The 16394-nt window shown below is 48.9% G+C and overlaps 3 protein-coding genes across 3 annotated transcripts, besides 6 other annotated features; 2 read left to right on the plus strand and 1 right to left on the minus strand.

Annotated features, from left to right (window-relative positions):
• Positions 1-444: 444 nt before the first annotated feature.
• Positions 445-464: a microsatellite.
• Positions 465-491: a microsatellite.
• Positions 492-1695: 1204 nt separating this feature from the next.
• Positions 1696-1715: a microsatellite.
• Positions 1716-3378: 1663 nt separating this feature from the next.
• Positions 3379-3413: a microsatellite.
• A 2028-nt stretch (positions 3414-5441) lies between these two features.
• FPSE_02592 (uncharacterized protein) lies at positions 5442-8306 on the plus strand (the record flags this gene model as incomplete). Its single annotated transcript, XM_009255711.1, has 2 exons — positions 5442-5698; positions 5840-8306. The coding sequence occupies 2 exons, from the start codon at positions 5442-5444 to the stop codon at positions 8304-8306; spliced, it is 2724 nt and encodes a 907-aa protein (XP_009253986.1).
• Positions 8307-8685: 379 nt separating this feature from the next.
• Positions 8686-9334, minus strand: FPSE_02593 (uncharacterized protein; the record flags this gene model as incomplete). Its single annotated transcript, XM_009255712.1, has 2 exons — positions 8686-9073; positions 9132-9334. 2 exons carry the CDS (start codon positions 9332-9334, stop codon positions 8686-8688), a joined length of 591 nt encoding a protein of 196 aa, XP_009253987.1.
• Positions 9335-9985: 651 nt separating this feature from the next.
• Positions 9986-12961, plus strand: FPSE_02594 (uncharacterized protein; the record flags this gene model as incomplete). The annotated part of the gene is made up of 2 exons (XM_009255713.1): positions 9986-12287; positions 12327-12961. The coding sequence occupies 2 exons, from the start codon at positions 9986-9988 to the stop codon at positions 12959-12961; spliced, it is 2937 nt and encodes a 978-aa protein (XP_009253988.1).
• Positions 11747-11772: a microsatellite.
• Positions 12962-16123: 3162 nt separating the features above from the next.
• Positions 16124-16177: a microsatellite.
• Positions 16178-16394: the final 217 nt, after the last annotated feature.

Raw genomic sequence — 16394 nt, forward strand, 5'->3', positions numbered from 1 at the left:
TTTTCTCTCTTCCTTGGTTGATCCCCCGGTTGTCAAAACCCATCAGCTGTATCATCCGTTTTGATGGCCTCGGTACTTAGGTTTCGAACAAAATGAAGATGAGCAGTTATGACGAAAGGCTCGAGTGATGAAGAGTCATTTCATTTATCCCTGATACGGTTCCGCGGATGATGAAAAAAAGAAAGGAGAGACGACGGCTATTAGGCTATGTACCGGGTTGATCGATCACCTTGTCTTGCCATGTCTTAGACGCGCTTAAATATTAGCAATGACAACAACAACACGAACGAAATAAAGGGAAAATAATCGCAAATCTTTAGTACGATCCCCGGCTCAGTGGAGAATCCAACGTCTACTCCATACCAAGAGTTGCAGGGAAGTTCCAAGGAAGAAAACAAGCTTTGCCTTGGTGTTGGATCGGGTGATTTCTCCTGCGGGCGATTTTGTGTGTGTGTGTGTGTGTGTCTCTCTCTCTCTCTCTCTTTCTTTCTTGGATGAGAATACATAATAATAGAAACTGTAACTCAGCCCACCACGTAACTAAAGCCTTATTATTAACCCCAACGCTCATCGACTTGACTTCATTTTTTGTGGGCAACTGACGTGAGACGGCAAGTAGCCCAGCCCTCAGCTGCAACTGTGGCTACCGTATCATCATCAGCTATCAATTCGTGTTATCTGGGATTGAATTGGATTGGATGGATGTTGATATAAACGTTTACGTGATGGCGGATCATCGTCTTCAAGTCGATAAACTGTCAGCCTGCACCTGGCACTCCGCCACTCGTTCTATGGCGAAAGTTGCCATTTCTATTCCCTGGGTCCGACCTTTTGTAGCGATTAGATAGTTGTTGTTCTCTCTCCAAGATGGGATCCGGGTAGCTGTCCCTGTCCGTATCCGTACTCCGTCGGTTGACGCATCAACGGGAGACGAAAGCTGCCGTGGCCATGTTACACGACAGATGCTCGCTCATCGGTCGTACAGTACACGAGCTTACTTTACTTTTGTGTAAAGTTTCCAAGTCAAGACAAGAAAACGATACGGAAATAACTTCAAAACACTCAGCATCTCCGTCCTATACTACGTATGTACTTACGATCGATGTCTGTCGTCTTTTCTCTCTCTCTCTCCACAGGTTGAGCCCCTAATTAAGAAGTATTGGCCAGGCTTTGATCTAAAAAGAGACCAATCTTGATCCACTCACACGCTCAGCCAACAGGAGCTAGAGGCGATGAGAATTTAAGAAAAACAGGGCTACTGATGAATCTGAGTTTTTTCCAAAGTGTCGATGATTTTCATTCAAAGCAGCCGCGTACCTGAACTTGACCCGATCAGGCTTGAGTTTCTGTGACGATGAAGTTTGGCTAGCACTCGATTGGGCTGCATACAACAAGACACAGTGCGGCAGCATAATTGACTTTTGTCAGCTTAATTAATTGATCAACTATCATTGTTATTTTCTTGTTGCCAACCTGGGAATCTGGGTTCTTGACCAAGTTTTTGGATGCAAAACATGCCAGAGTACCTACATATCCACATGTCGTGAAGCCCGAGTTTTGCTATCAAGATCGTCAACTCCCAGCTCCTCCTATAGATCAACGACGTCAGTGGGAAGGTAAGGGCTTGTTTAGAGTGAAGGGAAGAGATCGAAAATAGAGAATAACCAGGGCCAGGGCTTTTGTCTCCTTGTCATTCATGCCATGCCATGCCATGCTTTACGGATATATCCAGGCATGATATGGATGGGAGTGGAAACTGTTATCGTCAACCAGAGTAGCCCTGACCTCCATGAATGGAACGGAACTTCTTCATCTCAGTGGAGAATAACCCAAGGGTCAGTTGTTCAGTTGTTCGGCTGCCGTGGATCATAGTGGAGGCGACCGTCCCCATGTGGGCTGTGCTGTGCCTGAAGTGCGCCTGTGCCCGCAACCCCCAGCCCGTAACAAGCCCAAGAGTACAGGGGTTGGGAGTTGTGAATGGAAGGGTCACGGCGGGAACGGCGCAACCAATTCAGCCAATATTAATCAACCCTCCAACTTGTTCTGCTCTCTTTGAGAACCAATATCCGATGAACCCGGGGAATATAGTCAAGGTACTAAGGCAATATGTTGCGATGGTATTATTATACGCAAGTATCAATTAACGCCATACTGCAGAAAACAAGCAAGCAAGCAATTACCCTGAGTGGGCATTGACTTGCGATTAATAAATGCCAAGCAAGTCGAGCATCATTGAACCCTTATCTCCACAAGAACTCCAGTCTAGACGCTGCTGTACTGTGCGTATATCGTCCGGGAGATTAATAGACCAATGCCTTGACTCTGCGCCCATAGCTGGGAAACACCAAGGGGTTCTGCACGGATCAATGGACTCACTGTCCGTATTATGATACCATTTTGTCTGTGTGTCTATGTCTGTGTGTGAAAGACAATATTGAACCGTGAACCATCCATAGCAAAGCAAAGCCCTCCACTTTCGTCTCAGCAATGTCTGACTATACGTGCCCAATTAATTAATCCTCACAGTATCTATCATTCCTGCATCGATTACAAAAATAACTAAGCCTTGGCCAAGAGTGCAGATCATGGACATGCCGTTCGTATTTTGCATCGATCCTTGATGATGTTGACGTCTTCCCCCCTTGTTTTCCATGTCAGCCATGTCCATCTTTAAGGGTACGTATAGCACAACAGAGAACTCGAACGTGACAGAGTCATGAAAGTGGAAATGAATTTGTGAAACGAGTGGTTCATCATCAGCCAGGCTCATCCATCGTCATCCGCCGCCTACTACCTAGCACCCTTGAGCTTAGATCATTTTACGATAGAAGGCTCCAAGGCTGAAGGATTCTTGTGAGCTTTGATAAACAAAACTTGAACGACTCTAGATGCACGAAACAGAGCTACCTATTGACTGAACAGAAAGAGTATGCACTATCTGGATGTTGGTTGCCACGCAATTTCCCCCTTTATACACACGTCCGACCTAGAGTAATTGGGTTTTTAGGGTCCTGCACTTTGCAACATTGAGTAGGTGCCGTCCCGTAGTGCTGCACTTTAGGTAGCTGTTCTAAATAATTAATATCGGAACTATTGAGTCTTTAGGCGGCTTTGCCCGTCCTGGCTTGGCCTGCCACACCTCTTTGGAAATTGGAGATGAGCCTGCGACCGCAGTCCAACCCAGCCCAGCCTCAATATCAGCTTCGACTCGCCCGAGAGCTGGAGGCTTTGGAATATTGTTTCGGAAATCTAGATACTAGCGTCTGTTTTATTGATTGCGTCGGTATTCAAGCCATGGTTCGACGCCGTTTGATTGTTTTGTTGTGATCTGCCGGGCTGCAGTTGCAGAGGGCATACATCATAATACAAGGCAGCTGAACATAACATAACATAACATGACATGACATGATATGTGTATCATTGACACTCGCCCTTGAAGTGTAGCCAGCCATGGGTTCAACCCGCAGCGGTGACGGCGGTCCAAGAGACAAGGATTGTTTGTTCAGGTTCTCTCATCTCATGCTAGTGAGGTGGTAGTCGGAACAAGAGGTACGATACGGGATGTCGCCTGTGAGTGACGATGGATGGGGCCTACAGGGGTGATGGATGCCATTCATCATGAGCCAAGAGGAGAGACTTTATTATTGGGGCTTTTCTCATGTTTGTAAAGGATATTCTGGAACCGATTTTTTTTTGGTGTGTTTGATACTGACAGGAGTTGCTGGCATTGAGTTGAGTTTTGGGCAATAAATAGTCGCAGGCTTACGAATTGAGCAGTTGATTGTTTTTATGGTTTATGGGGCTTGGTGTGGTTGTAGAAGTTCCCGTTTTTGGGTTACCCAGACACATCGTCTCACCAGTTCTTTTTTACTTTCTTTTATTATTTGACGCCCTGTTGGTTAATGAAATTGGTTGTTTTCGTTTTCTATACAACAGGCCTTGAAATGCATATCAGATACTGTTATCAATTAATCGATTCAGATGCCAGATTCAACTCACAACCTCCGAGAACTTTCCTCTGATGGGTAGATACCCACCAAGTTGGACTCTACTATCGAGACGGAGGCCGTGCGCAAGTTAACGTTAACGACCCGACGAGGTTCTATAACTAAAAGCGTTGAAAGGGCCCGCCGCCGCCCATTACGAAGAACTGTGCATGTGCACTGTGTGAGTGTGTAACGCCTGACCCTTACTCCTTTGCACTTTGGGAGGTACTAAGTTCTTAGCTCACTCAATTGCCTGTGCTTTTTGCTTGTGCTTGTGCTTCTTGCTTGGCTTGCTGCTAGGTACTCTGTACAGCACCTCACATCCATCCATATCCATCCATTTCATACATGGATCCAATCCATGACCTGTCGGGCCACTCAATCCATCACTCCAACCAACTGACTGGGCTGGGCTGGGCTGTAAGGACCTACCTAGACCTAGACCTTGACCTGGACCTGGACTCGCTTTTCTTTCTCTCTTTCTTCTCGTCTCGTCTTGTTCAAACCTCACCACTCGCTTCTTTCTCCCCCCCTCTCCCCTAACTTAATCATCTCCGCTTCCTACTTTCTTCCATTGCTTTTCTGTTATCGACGTTAGCCGTCTGTCTGTCGTTGCCTTATCGAGAGTGAGAGAGTGAGAGAGAGTTTTATTTACTTTGCTTCAAGACCAATCAACCAAGGCAGAGACGAAGCGTGAGATCATCTCCGTCTTTAACTTCATTCTATACATACATAACATACTTTCACTTTCGCTCTCGCCTTTGCCCGATCGTCTTGTTCCGGCTTCCACCAGCCACCTTTTTACTCCTAATACAAACCAAACCGTCTTTCGTTTCTGGATTGGAGATCATATACATAATGTGAGTCAACTCTTTTTTACCTTTGCCCTTGCTTGAAATGGCACATGCCGGTCTCCAACCACCTGGTTTCCCGTGTCTCTCTCACTCTCTTGTCATTTCGTCAACCTAGAACTTGTCTCTACTCTTCATTCCGATAAAGCTTCCCCGTCGCCTCGCCTCATCTCGCACCCTCTCATACCTACTGCTGTTATTATCGCTTGCTTCTTTCCCCTGTACAAAAACCCAATTATTTACGTGCCCAACGACTGCGACGACCACAACCCTCTGTGCATTTTTTTTTTTGTTTCTCAACCTCGGCTGACTTGCGATCCCATCATGCAGTTACCCGCATTTATTATACGCATCTTGCTTCCTTGAATCGATCCGGCTTGAATACCCTCGCTAGTCAACAACCGCACTGAGACCCCGACTCAGAACCCTTGTTTTATATTCCTTTCGATTCCATACCGACGGATCCACAATCCCCAAGTATATCGATTCTCATCAAAAGACACCCCAAACAACTCGCTTTGAACTCGGTCGTTTCCGAGTCTCTTTTATGGGTTGCACCTAATACGGACCATTATCCCCATCCTGCCATCATAACTTCTTCTACATGCATAAATTCAGTGTTGCGTTCAACAGGCGGAAGTCAACCGCGACCTCGGAGGATTTCCAGAATGGCCCAGTGACACCACCAGAAGGGCAATCATCATTCCGAGTTATTGAACGATCAGACCCTTCTCTCGGCAAGTCATTCGACGGCGGCGCCAGAATGGCCAGGGCTTCTGGGGGCTACATTCCCAAGCCAAGTCATCTTGATCAGCTCGACCATGAGGACAACATGTTTGCAGACCTCAAAAGTGGCAACAGGTGAGTTTTCCCTAATTACATCTCCCCCCGCCCTCTCCTGTGTGACTCGCCAAGGAATGTGTTGCACGGCTACCGTTGGGTCGGTTGGTCTGGAAAAAAGATAAAAATAAGTCATGCACCCAGGCGCTGACACCTTCTCAGGGGAAGTGGGGCGTCTAATACGACCAAAGCCACATCAACTGATACCTCCTCAAGGCACAGTAATGCCTCGACCGCTCCATCTTCAACAAATCTCGAATCACACGACGACCATAAGCACTCTCAGAAAAAGAGTCAGAAGCAAAGCCAAAACCAAAATCTACACGACATTGCTCCTCGAACCGCTGTCAAGTCAAGCGGGTCCGGATTTCTGAACCGAGCCGGTCGCACTTTTTCATTTGGCGTTCAGAAAAAGCACAACGCTTCGCCCCCAAAGATCGATAACGATATCCCGCCCGTCCCAACTATTCAACAGGATGCTTATGGTGGAAGATCGCGAGGTCTGACCGAATCCACAACTAGCACTGCTACACCGCCTCAACTGGAGATGGAGAACAATGGTATGGACATGGGAGGAGATTTCGGTTCCATGTTCTCATCGTTCGATAAAAGAGCGAGTGTCATGACAATGAGAGCTGACGGATCCGCCGCTCCTCGGTCCCTTACCAGCAACCGACCTATTCAGCCTCCCCCTCTGAGCATCAATAAAGTCAACAACGTCGAGCCAGGCCCCGAGTCTTGGGGCCGAAACGAAGACGATGGTCTTCTCGGTCCCCAGCCGGGCTCCCCTGAACTCGATGATGTACCACCTCCTGTTCCGCGCCATCAGAGTTCTTTCAAGACCTCGAGCCGACCGTCCGATATCATCGAAGACGAAGACGCGAAGTTATTGCAGGACTCGATTGCGGTGGGCCGATTGCTCTCTGAGTCTAGCAGCTCTAACGCGCCCTCTGGCCGTTACCGACGAAACGAAGACTCTTTCTCGTCCTTTGAGAGGAAGCCTCTCAACTCAAGCTTCAACAGAGGCGACGACAATCTCTTTGAGGGAACTTCGACTCACAACTCGCGCATCACCAACCGCAACAACGCGCGAAACCCCAGCCCACAGCGCAACACCAAGGTCATGACACCAGCCCAGTTCGAAAAGTACCGAAAGGATAAGGAGGATCACGGTTCAAGCGATGGAATTCGGCAATCAACCACAAACGATGATGACGACGAAATCAACTACGATGATGATGAAGATGAGATGGAGAAGTCAAAGCAGCAAGCAAAGCAAAGAAGAAAGCAGGAAGCCCACATGGCAGTCTACCGACAGCAGATGATGAAGGTCACTGGAGAGCAACCTGATATGCACCCACATGACCGACCTGGCCTAGCAAACTCGATGAGTGCTCCACAGCTTCATCTCATGAAGACGCCATCCCCTGGACTTCCAGCTGGTGCTTCTGATGAGGATGACGACGAGGAGGTGCCTCTGGCCATTCTCCAGGCTCATGGCTTCCCCAGCAAGAACCGGCCACCCGCCCGACTGAGCACCATGGGCTCGAACCCGAACCTGCGCGCATCTACACAGTTGGCGCCACCACGACCTGGTTCGGCCATGGGTGAGAGCAGCCAAAACCAGCGCCACTCGATGCTTCCCGCCTTCGCACGTGGCCTCCCACAAGACCCTTTCGTGGGTGCCAGTATCTCGAAGCCGGCCATGCGTGAATCGCTGACCTTCAGCGGCGGTCTACCTGCTTCTGAATCTCAGCAATCCCTGCCTCCTGGAGGCTTGGTTGGTGTCATTGCCAACGAGGAACGTTCGAGGGCTATGCGACGTGGAGGACCCAACCCTAACGGCCAAAAGTTTGTCCCCGGCATGAACGCGCCACAGGGCCCTCCATTCGACAACCCCCAAGCCATGATGAACGCCATGAACAGCATGTACAATATGCCCGGTATGGGCATGTCACAGCAGCAGATGATGCCGCCACCGCAACTCACGGTTGGGGACCAAGCACAGCTTCAAATGACACAGCAGATGTCCCAGTTCATGCAGATGCAGATGCAGTTTATGCAGATGATGGCTTCCAACAACCAGCAGCAGCAGCCTGGCATGATGCCACCGATGCAACCCCCCTACGGCGGAATGTCCGCCACTCAGTCTATGAACGACCTTTCATCGCGACATTCGATGATGCTCGAGCCGACTTTGGAGCCTCCTCGCCGTATGGACGCTGGAATGCGTACTATGAGCATGGTCCAGCCCAGTTCAGGCAGCTCGTTCTTGCCGCCAATTGGCGGTTACGCCGGCTCGATTCATGGCATGCCCATGGGTTACACCCCATCCATTGCCCCTTCTGAGCGAAGCAACATTGGCCTGCCTGGCCGCTACCGGCCTGTGTCACAGATGCCAGCCGCTGCTGTTCCCGAACCACATCGACGAACTAGCACCATGTCTGGAGCGCTTGGTCACTGGGATGAACCCAAGACAAAGTCAACTATTAACATCGTCACCACCGGTGATGGGTCAGACGATGATGACGAGGAGGGATGGGAGGCGATGAAGGCAAAGCGTGATAAGAAGCGCAGCATGTGGAAGTCAAAGAAAGGACTAGGAAGCGAATTTGGAACAAGGATATAATCAAAAGGTCAATATTGTTGAGAAATTACTACAAAAGAGAAGGAGGTCAAGATTGGTTTATATGCTTTTATTTTTTGCATCTGGATATCCACAGGTTGGAATAGCTCAACCTTCGTTTGGAGAGCCTCATACAATTGTATATTCTAGAAAGTGTGCTTTTCACGAGGGCGTCTGCGGGGAAAGATATGACAGGCACCGGCTCCCTGGCGCATGATAGATAAATCTTTATGCCGGTAATTGACTAATTGGGAGGTCACTTTTATAGCACGATGTTCATCTCCATCCATGTGTGTGCATATCTGACGTATATCCCCATATATGCATTAACTTGCATTGATTGTACTTGCATTATAGTTTCTCGTTTATGTATCTATCTTTTTTAACCATCGATGGTACCGTTGGACCACTCCTTTCTCTTGACTCCCATCTCAACAGCTGCCATTCCCCAGTCCTCGCCGTGGTTGTGACCCTTGCCATCAACTCCGGCGCGAGCCTTTGCTTGGTCCTCGGTGAGTACGGTCAAGACACCAAGAATGACGGGCACACCGGTGTCAAGCTGCACGCGCATCAGGCCTTGGCAGGTTGACTCGGCAATGTACTCAAAGTGCATGGTCTCGCCCTTGATCAAAACACCGACGGCAATGATGGCATCGAAAGCACCGGAGGGAGCAGAGAGCGAAGTGAGATCGGCGGTAGACGAAGCCAGAAGGTCGCCAGCTGAGGGTCCGCCAGTTGAGGTGCCCTGGATCTGGGAAGCAGAGAAGAGGCTGGAGTAAGGCAATTCGTCAGCAACTTGTCCTACGCACAGATAGTAGAGAAGCTTACCGTTGGACGGCGATGGGCAGCTCCCAGGAGCCGGGGCAGGATTGAATGACAATGTTAGACTCCTTGACGCCAGCTGCCAGAAGCTTCTCCTTGGCTCCAGTAACAAGAGGATCAATGATTGTCGAGTTCCAGCGCGCGTGGACGATGCCAATGCGCAGACCGGAGCCGTCGTGGTGCTGAGGAGAGGGGCCCTTGAGAGACATTATGGCGAGATGAAAGTCGTGATATGTTCAGGTAACGCGATAGAGTTGTAGCTTTCGGCAATTGAGGCAATGATTTCGAAGGGGATATAGCTAGCCAAAAGATAAATGGTTCAAGTTAGTTCCAAGGTAGGACAAAAGCCTGGAAAGTCCGGAGGAAGGACGCGGGGCTTGTAGCGGGGTTTCTAGGTCACGTCACAGGGGACAGGTGCTAAGTTGAGGTTGGGACAAGATGCAGGGACTGATAGGGTACGTACCTGATCGCACTTTCCTATCTCTAAGCTCTAAGCCCGTCCTTGCCCATTGACGATTGAGTATTGTGTTCTTTAGTACTGTCCACTAACTTGAGGAAGGAGACATCACGCGGACTTGTGATCTCCTTCTTTGCGTGTGCGCAATTAATTTCGTAATGCAGACAAGATGAATCACTGCCCTTTAGAATACCTCTCCTTCTTTCATCTTCTTCCATCGCTAACACACATTGCATTAATTCCTCCTCTTATATATCTCCACCAGCATTATCCACATGATCCATGACCCATGATCCGTGTTAGTCTCTCAGGCAACCAGATGCTGTGTCTCAATACAGCATAAACGGCACCGAAGCTCTTATTACACAATTCAAGAAATCTTCAAGAAATCTCCACCGCTATAATGTCAATATCTCAGCTACCGCCATCTTCGGCACATCGCCTGAGATCCTCGCATCAGCTTCCAGATCCTCTTTCTGTTGTCAAAGAGCTTGTTGACAACAGCATCGACTCGGGTGCCACTTCCATTGAGATCACAATTGCGCCCAACACTGTCGACAAGATACAAGTCCGAGACAATGGCCGCGGAATACAGATTGAAGATTTTCAATTTCTAGGATGCCGGTCTCATACAAGCAAAATCCGAAACTATGACGAACTTCATCAAAACGGCGGCAAAACACTAGGCTTTCGTGGCGAGGCCCTCGCCAGTGCGACTGAAACGGCGGCAATCAAGATCACAACTCGAACCGCACAAGATCCAGTTGCATCACTTCTGATGTTGAAAGCAAAGACAGGCGGTATTAGCAAGAAACAGCCAGTATCTGGCACAATCGGGACCACTGTCCAAGCTACAAACTTGTTTGATAAATTCACCGTCCGCAAACAGAATGCTATTAAGACGAGCCGAAGGTCTCTGGTTGAGATCCAACGCCTCCTGGAAAGCTATGCGATAGCAATTCCCCATCTCAAGATCTCATTCAAAGTATCCAGTCCTTCAACCCAGTCATGGTCTTACTCTCCTTGCCCGCCATCGAACACGCAAGAGGCCATCACTCAGATTTTCGGCCACACTCTTGCTGCTCAGCTTGTTGAGGTATCGTTTGATTCAAACGTTGAATGTGACTCAACGGGGGTGCAACTGGGTACTTTGAGAATCACGGCCCTTCTACCCCGACCTGGCAGCGATGTTCAGGTCATAAAGGGTAAGGGGGCTTTCATCTCGGTTGACTCGCGGCCAATTTCATCTACAAGGAGCACTGGGAAAAAGCTGGTATCCGTCTTCAAGTCGAGCATTTCTAAAATCATTGGCTCGCCTGACAGTTCACGGGCGCCTGCAAACCCCTTTCTACAAATCAGCATCCAATGTCCACCAGGCTCATACGACCCCAATGTGTCGCAGCTGAAGGACGAAGTGATGTTTGACAACGAGCCAGCGGTTATCAGTTGTTTTCAAGCTCTTTGCGACGCTATCTACGTTAAGAAGGTTTCGGGCAGCAAAGGGATGCAAAACAAAACTATGCCAGCAGAGAATATCCATACACCCGCAGCCGGAGCCTCGAAAGCCCCAAAAGCAAACAGAGGCGAGGGAAGATTTCAGAACAAGACTGGGCATGAAAGCTTATCATCCGACCAAGATCTTATCGAACCCCTTAATGATGAGTTCGAAAGGCTACTTGTTGGAAATTCTGGCGCGTTTGGGAACAACGAGAGCACTATTCCTAGCGCTTTCACCCGCTCTCCTTCGCCAAGCAAAACACGACATCAAATCAATAATGTGATCAGCGACGCTAATCAAAGCGAAAGAATCCAGCAGATGATGAGGACGAAATTGTGCATCAATCTTTCACGCAGGGACAGTGATTCCACCGACATCGATGGCACAGGCGGGCTGGTTCCTGTCCAGGTAACACCCCGTCGGGCAGCCTCACCACCTAAAGAGCAATTGTATTCTCATTCTCGTCGTAGGACGATGACCCTAGGCCGCCGCTCAGAGGACATTGGTTCTTATTTTCACCCTGTGCAAGACAAGCCGATCGTAATCGCAACAGACGAAACCGCCACGCCTGAGAACACTCAACTCGGGAACAGTTTGGCGAGCCCTTCTGAGACTAATCGTCGTGCACTGAAGGAATTGACGCAGTCAGAGGTCAACACGTTTCAAGAGGAAGAGGAGGAGGAGGAGGAGGATTTCAGCGACGGTGAATCACTGGTAGAGCTCCCTCCTGCCGAGCCAGCTCTTGGACCTTCTCCTCGCACATCTCCACGCCGTATGGCCCCTCCCCGTATGCCGAACAGCCCCTTCCGACCACTCACAAGGCTGCGGCAATCCTCCAACCTTAACACGGGGCTGGAATTGTTGCCAAATCTACAAACTCCTCCGCCTTCAGACCCCAGACGTGTCGATAATTCAACTCGTCGTGATTCGCGTCGTAACTCAGCCAACATCTCAACCCAAGGCCAACGACCATCTCAAAGTAGCATGGTGTCGTCACCAAACAGAATAGGCGACCAAGGACCGAGGCAAAGTCGCATTCATGTGGGAAATGGACCGACTGCATCCTACAACAGACGTCGATCTGAACAAATTGGACGTGGAAACGGATTAGCCGGTCGCAGAAATGCCCCGACCAGTCGCGACAGCTCGGACGCACACCTGAAGGACTGGTTACACAACGTTCACGCAAATTCCGAAGACCAGGAAGGTTAGCAACCTCCTGGTCAAGGACAACTCTTATCCCAAGCCTACTCGCACCCTAGGCTGTCTGTCGAGGCGCCACAGAGTCAAACACCTCTTGATGAAGCTAGTGAACAACAGAATGATATCCACTGGTCCCACTCCATACAGGCGTTGCTGATGAGAACACCGCCGCCACGAGACGAGAGGTCCGGTAATGAAATTCAGAATGAGCATTACCAAGTGCTGGATCATAGTCAAGACTCATGTAATGGAGACATCAACCCGAGGCCAGCCAAACGACAACGACATGACTCGAGCATCACAGCTCCGACAGACGAAGAGCCAGACCCTAGACACCTTCTCATCAAAAGACAACGCATCCGTACAGGAGGAGGACAGCTGAAACGTGTTGCGTCGAAGAAGCTCCCGCTTGAAACAATTCCTCAAGCCGATCTCACTGTGAATCTATCCGCCAATGCCAGGATTCAAATGAGCGCGCTCATAAATGCGGCTATTGAATTTATGAGATCAGGCCGAGCAGCTGAGCAGGATTCTGCCATACGGTTTGACAACATGGCAGAAGTTGACAAAGTAGACGAGCTGTTGAGGCATGCCACGGAATCATGGTTGAGCGGGGATTCATCAATCGAGGTGGAGTACATGCTGCGGTCTGGAGCGAAGGGCAAATCGAAAGCGTGACATTTGTTTCTGGCCAAGGCCCGACAGCATGTGCCTTGCTGTGGAAGCTTCATCATGTTGATTGCTCAGTTTTATAATTAACACGGGTCAATGAAGAAAGGAAGATGAAGAAGGGCACTTGCTTGCGGAAATTGCTTATACGACTGAACGACTAAGGAGATCAAAGACAGAAATGAAGCTACGTAGATACAGTAGTCAACTTAATAATGGAACTAAGGCTGAGGCTAATGATGTTTGAATCCAAGACAAAGCAGCCCGATCCAGTTAGTGACATGCCGGGAGCCGCGGGGCCAATTCTGAAACATGGCTGGAGTATTCTCGGCTAGAGGTATGCAACGCGTGCATACCTGCACAGTCCTATAGGGTATTTACATAGGAGTTGTTCAAAATGATGATGTGTGGCATGTGGAGAAGTTGCGCCAGCGATGCGATTAGATATGTTACGTTTTACGAGAGAGACCAGCGTCTTGGTCGAATGCTACAATACTTGTGAGCAAATAAGCATCATGAGCATTACACGTCCAATGATACGGTCGAGGGGTTGCGAGACAAGCTGTAATCGAACGTGTTGATCTCTGTACGTCAGCCGCGTGGCCTTTTAGGGATTTGGACTTGAAGAGTGAGGCACTGTACTGCACACCATGGTAGAGGGAAACACGATACCAAGATACATGTCATGCCACGGTTGGGTTGGTGGCTGACTAGGTAGGGTGTGATGCTGAGACCATGCTAAGGCCTAAGAGGGTGTCGTTGAGATGAGATTCTGATCTGCTTTAGGGGACCACTGGAGATATCGTCTGTTGACGGAAACCCTGCGATGATGACATAACTGACGTTTGTCTTTGCACGGAGTTTCCAACGGCGTGGCTATAAACGTGTGAAATATTGACATGGGGATGATTCTGTAAGCTTGGAAATTGCTGGAAAGTGCCGGGGATATGGATGAATGGAGATGGAGTGGAGAGATGGATACACAAGTATACTACCTACCTATCTACTCACTGTACAGAATATCCGTACTAAAACCAGATTTCTAGCAACCATTAGCAATACCGCTCAATCAGCGATGAGCAGATTGAGGAAGAGACTTGATACTCAGAGGAAAGTTGGGATACTGGAACAACTGCCGTAGACTACTGAACCTAGTCATTCTGTGAACATTTACTCTTATACCTGCCCTAGTAGGCTAGTACTTGAGTGTTTAGGTTCTGTTCATATATTTTAGTGAGTAGATCTGGTGAATAAAAAAACCTTTAGGTATGTTGGAGAGTGAATGAGTGAGTGCATGGGGATGGGATGATTGATGGATCCATGTTATTAGTAGGTTCTCAAAATAGTACCCCGGCTAGTCCGCCCACCTATAAACTTTGACACTAAAAGTCAAGTCAACCCTGCTGGGGCTCGCCAAAATAAACGGTCAGCGCATGTGGATAGGGCCAATCCAATGTGAAGAAAAAGGGTCGCCAAGATGAGAAGGGAATTGTCAATGCTCATATTCATCAGCTCCAGTGCCGGTTCTAGCTCAGGCTCGTATCTGCAATTGCTCCGCATGAGAAGACAGAAAAGGCAGATAGGAGAGGAGTGAGCCGACTGGCACTGGAACAAACGCATGATGTTTGGTTTAATGTTGTCATGACTCACATGTTTGCCTTGCCTGCTCAGATCTTGTGAATTCAGCTGGGTGGAGAGATGGCGATGGTTCTTGATGCGCCTCCTGTGTAGCAAGTAAGCAGACATGAGATGGCGTCCAATGGAACGTGTCGAGATAGGCAGTCAGGCGGCTCATATTAATAGAGCCCAGCGTTATATACAACGTTGTATGAGAACGTGAGAGAGAAGAAAGGCACAATAAAAAGGTAACTTGATGGTAATATGCACTTCGTTCCATCGTGGCTGTGGCTGACCCGAGATGGACTCCTTGCATGCCCTGGCTCCTAAACGAGGATTGCAATCAAACCTATATTCTAATTTTTCTAATTTGGTCTAGACTTTATTCATATATGAAAACTTCGGGGTGATGATGTCCAATTTATGAGACACACATATATTGTGATGAAGAAATATCCCCATGGCATTCAAGAGGGGAAAAAGGTCGACAACGACTAACAAGATGTTTTATGATTTGGCGAACGGCCTTTGCCCGTTTTAGTAGTCCGTCGAAATGGAAGCTCCATCTCGGGTTGAATCTAAGCCGCACGCCATGACGTTTTACACCAAACGTCACAAGCTAGCGCAGATTGGGATTGGAGGGGAATTTGTTTTACGAGAATTGCAGGAAACAAGTACCAGGTACTTGCAGAGCTCAGCTCACTCCAGCAACAACATGGCTCCCGTCTGGATTAATGTGCTGTAGTGGCACAATCACGAGCCTATTAGCTGGGATAAGTAGAGTATCGGATCTCAAGTGCCTCATAAAGTCACCTGGCATGCCACAGTTAAGCACGGCTCTTATTACCTTGGTAGCACAAGAATCACCATTTTCCTGATAAGCATACATCCCATGGCTCGATCCAAGATGACCTGAGATAAAGATAGGACTGTGGAGGCTCTTAGCGTCGACCCAGCCACAACACCCATCGACCCAGCTTCGTTAGCACCAAAAGCGACCCTTTTATTCATTCCACAAAATCTCACCCGAGGCCAGGTGTCGACATTTTTTCTCTCTCTCTTTCGGTTTGGATTGAGCTTCCTGCTCGTTAAGGGGAAAATGCTGATACCTCGTTGTTTAATACCTTGATCAAGTTACCCGAGCTGCGGACAGATGAAAAAAGAGGTGATACACGCAACACGTATAAGAATAACCCACTTATGCTGTAGATCTGTACAGGGGGATCGTCAACGCTTCCATCCATCATATAGGACCTCCCAGGTGATCAGTCCTGTTTTAAGGGGAGTCCTTACAGGCTGCTTCTAGCGTGCTGCACCCGTATTACAGAGGAGGTTCCTTCCCCCATGCTGGCCCAGCCCCGACTAGAAGTAGGTACCAGGTACTCCGACCCGATCAGGCAACACCCTTGTCATGGTGAAGGAGGATTGGTTCCCCGTCACATTTTCCCACTCGCTCCTGCCCCATCTCTTTCCTGGGCCCCCAAAAAAAGAAAACGAAACCCCATCGCAGCCCGTTCAGGATCAAGGCACGCACGCAGAACTGACACACGCGCAACAGCACAGCGCAGCACACAGCACACAGCACAAGCACAAGCACAAGCACACCACCTGGGGCTGGGCTGGCTGCTTGTTGGGTCCCTTTACCTCTACCCTTTTTTTGCTTTCTTTTTTTTCCCTTGCTTAATTCGATCTCACTCTTTTTTTCCCCATCCTCCATCAACCTGGATTAATTTCTCACTTTCGCTCACTCGCTCGCTCGTTCACGTTCCATCCTATCCATCGCTCGATACCGTTTCGCTTCGCTTCTCTATCCTGTGTTTCAAGT

The sequence above is a fragment of the Fusarium pseudograminearum genome, chromosome 1 (assembly GCF_000303195.2).
Source record: "Fusarium pseudograminearum CS3096 chromosome 1, whole genome shotgun sequence".
NCBI lineage: Eukaryota > Fungi > Ascomycota > Sordariomycetes > Hypocreales > Nectriaceae > Fusarium > Fusarium pseudograminearum.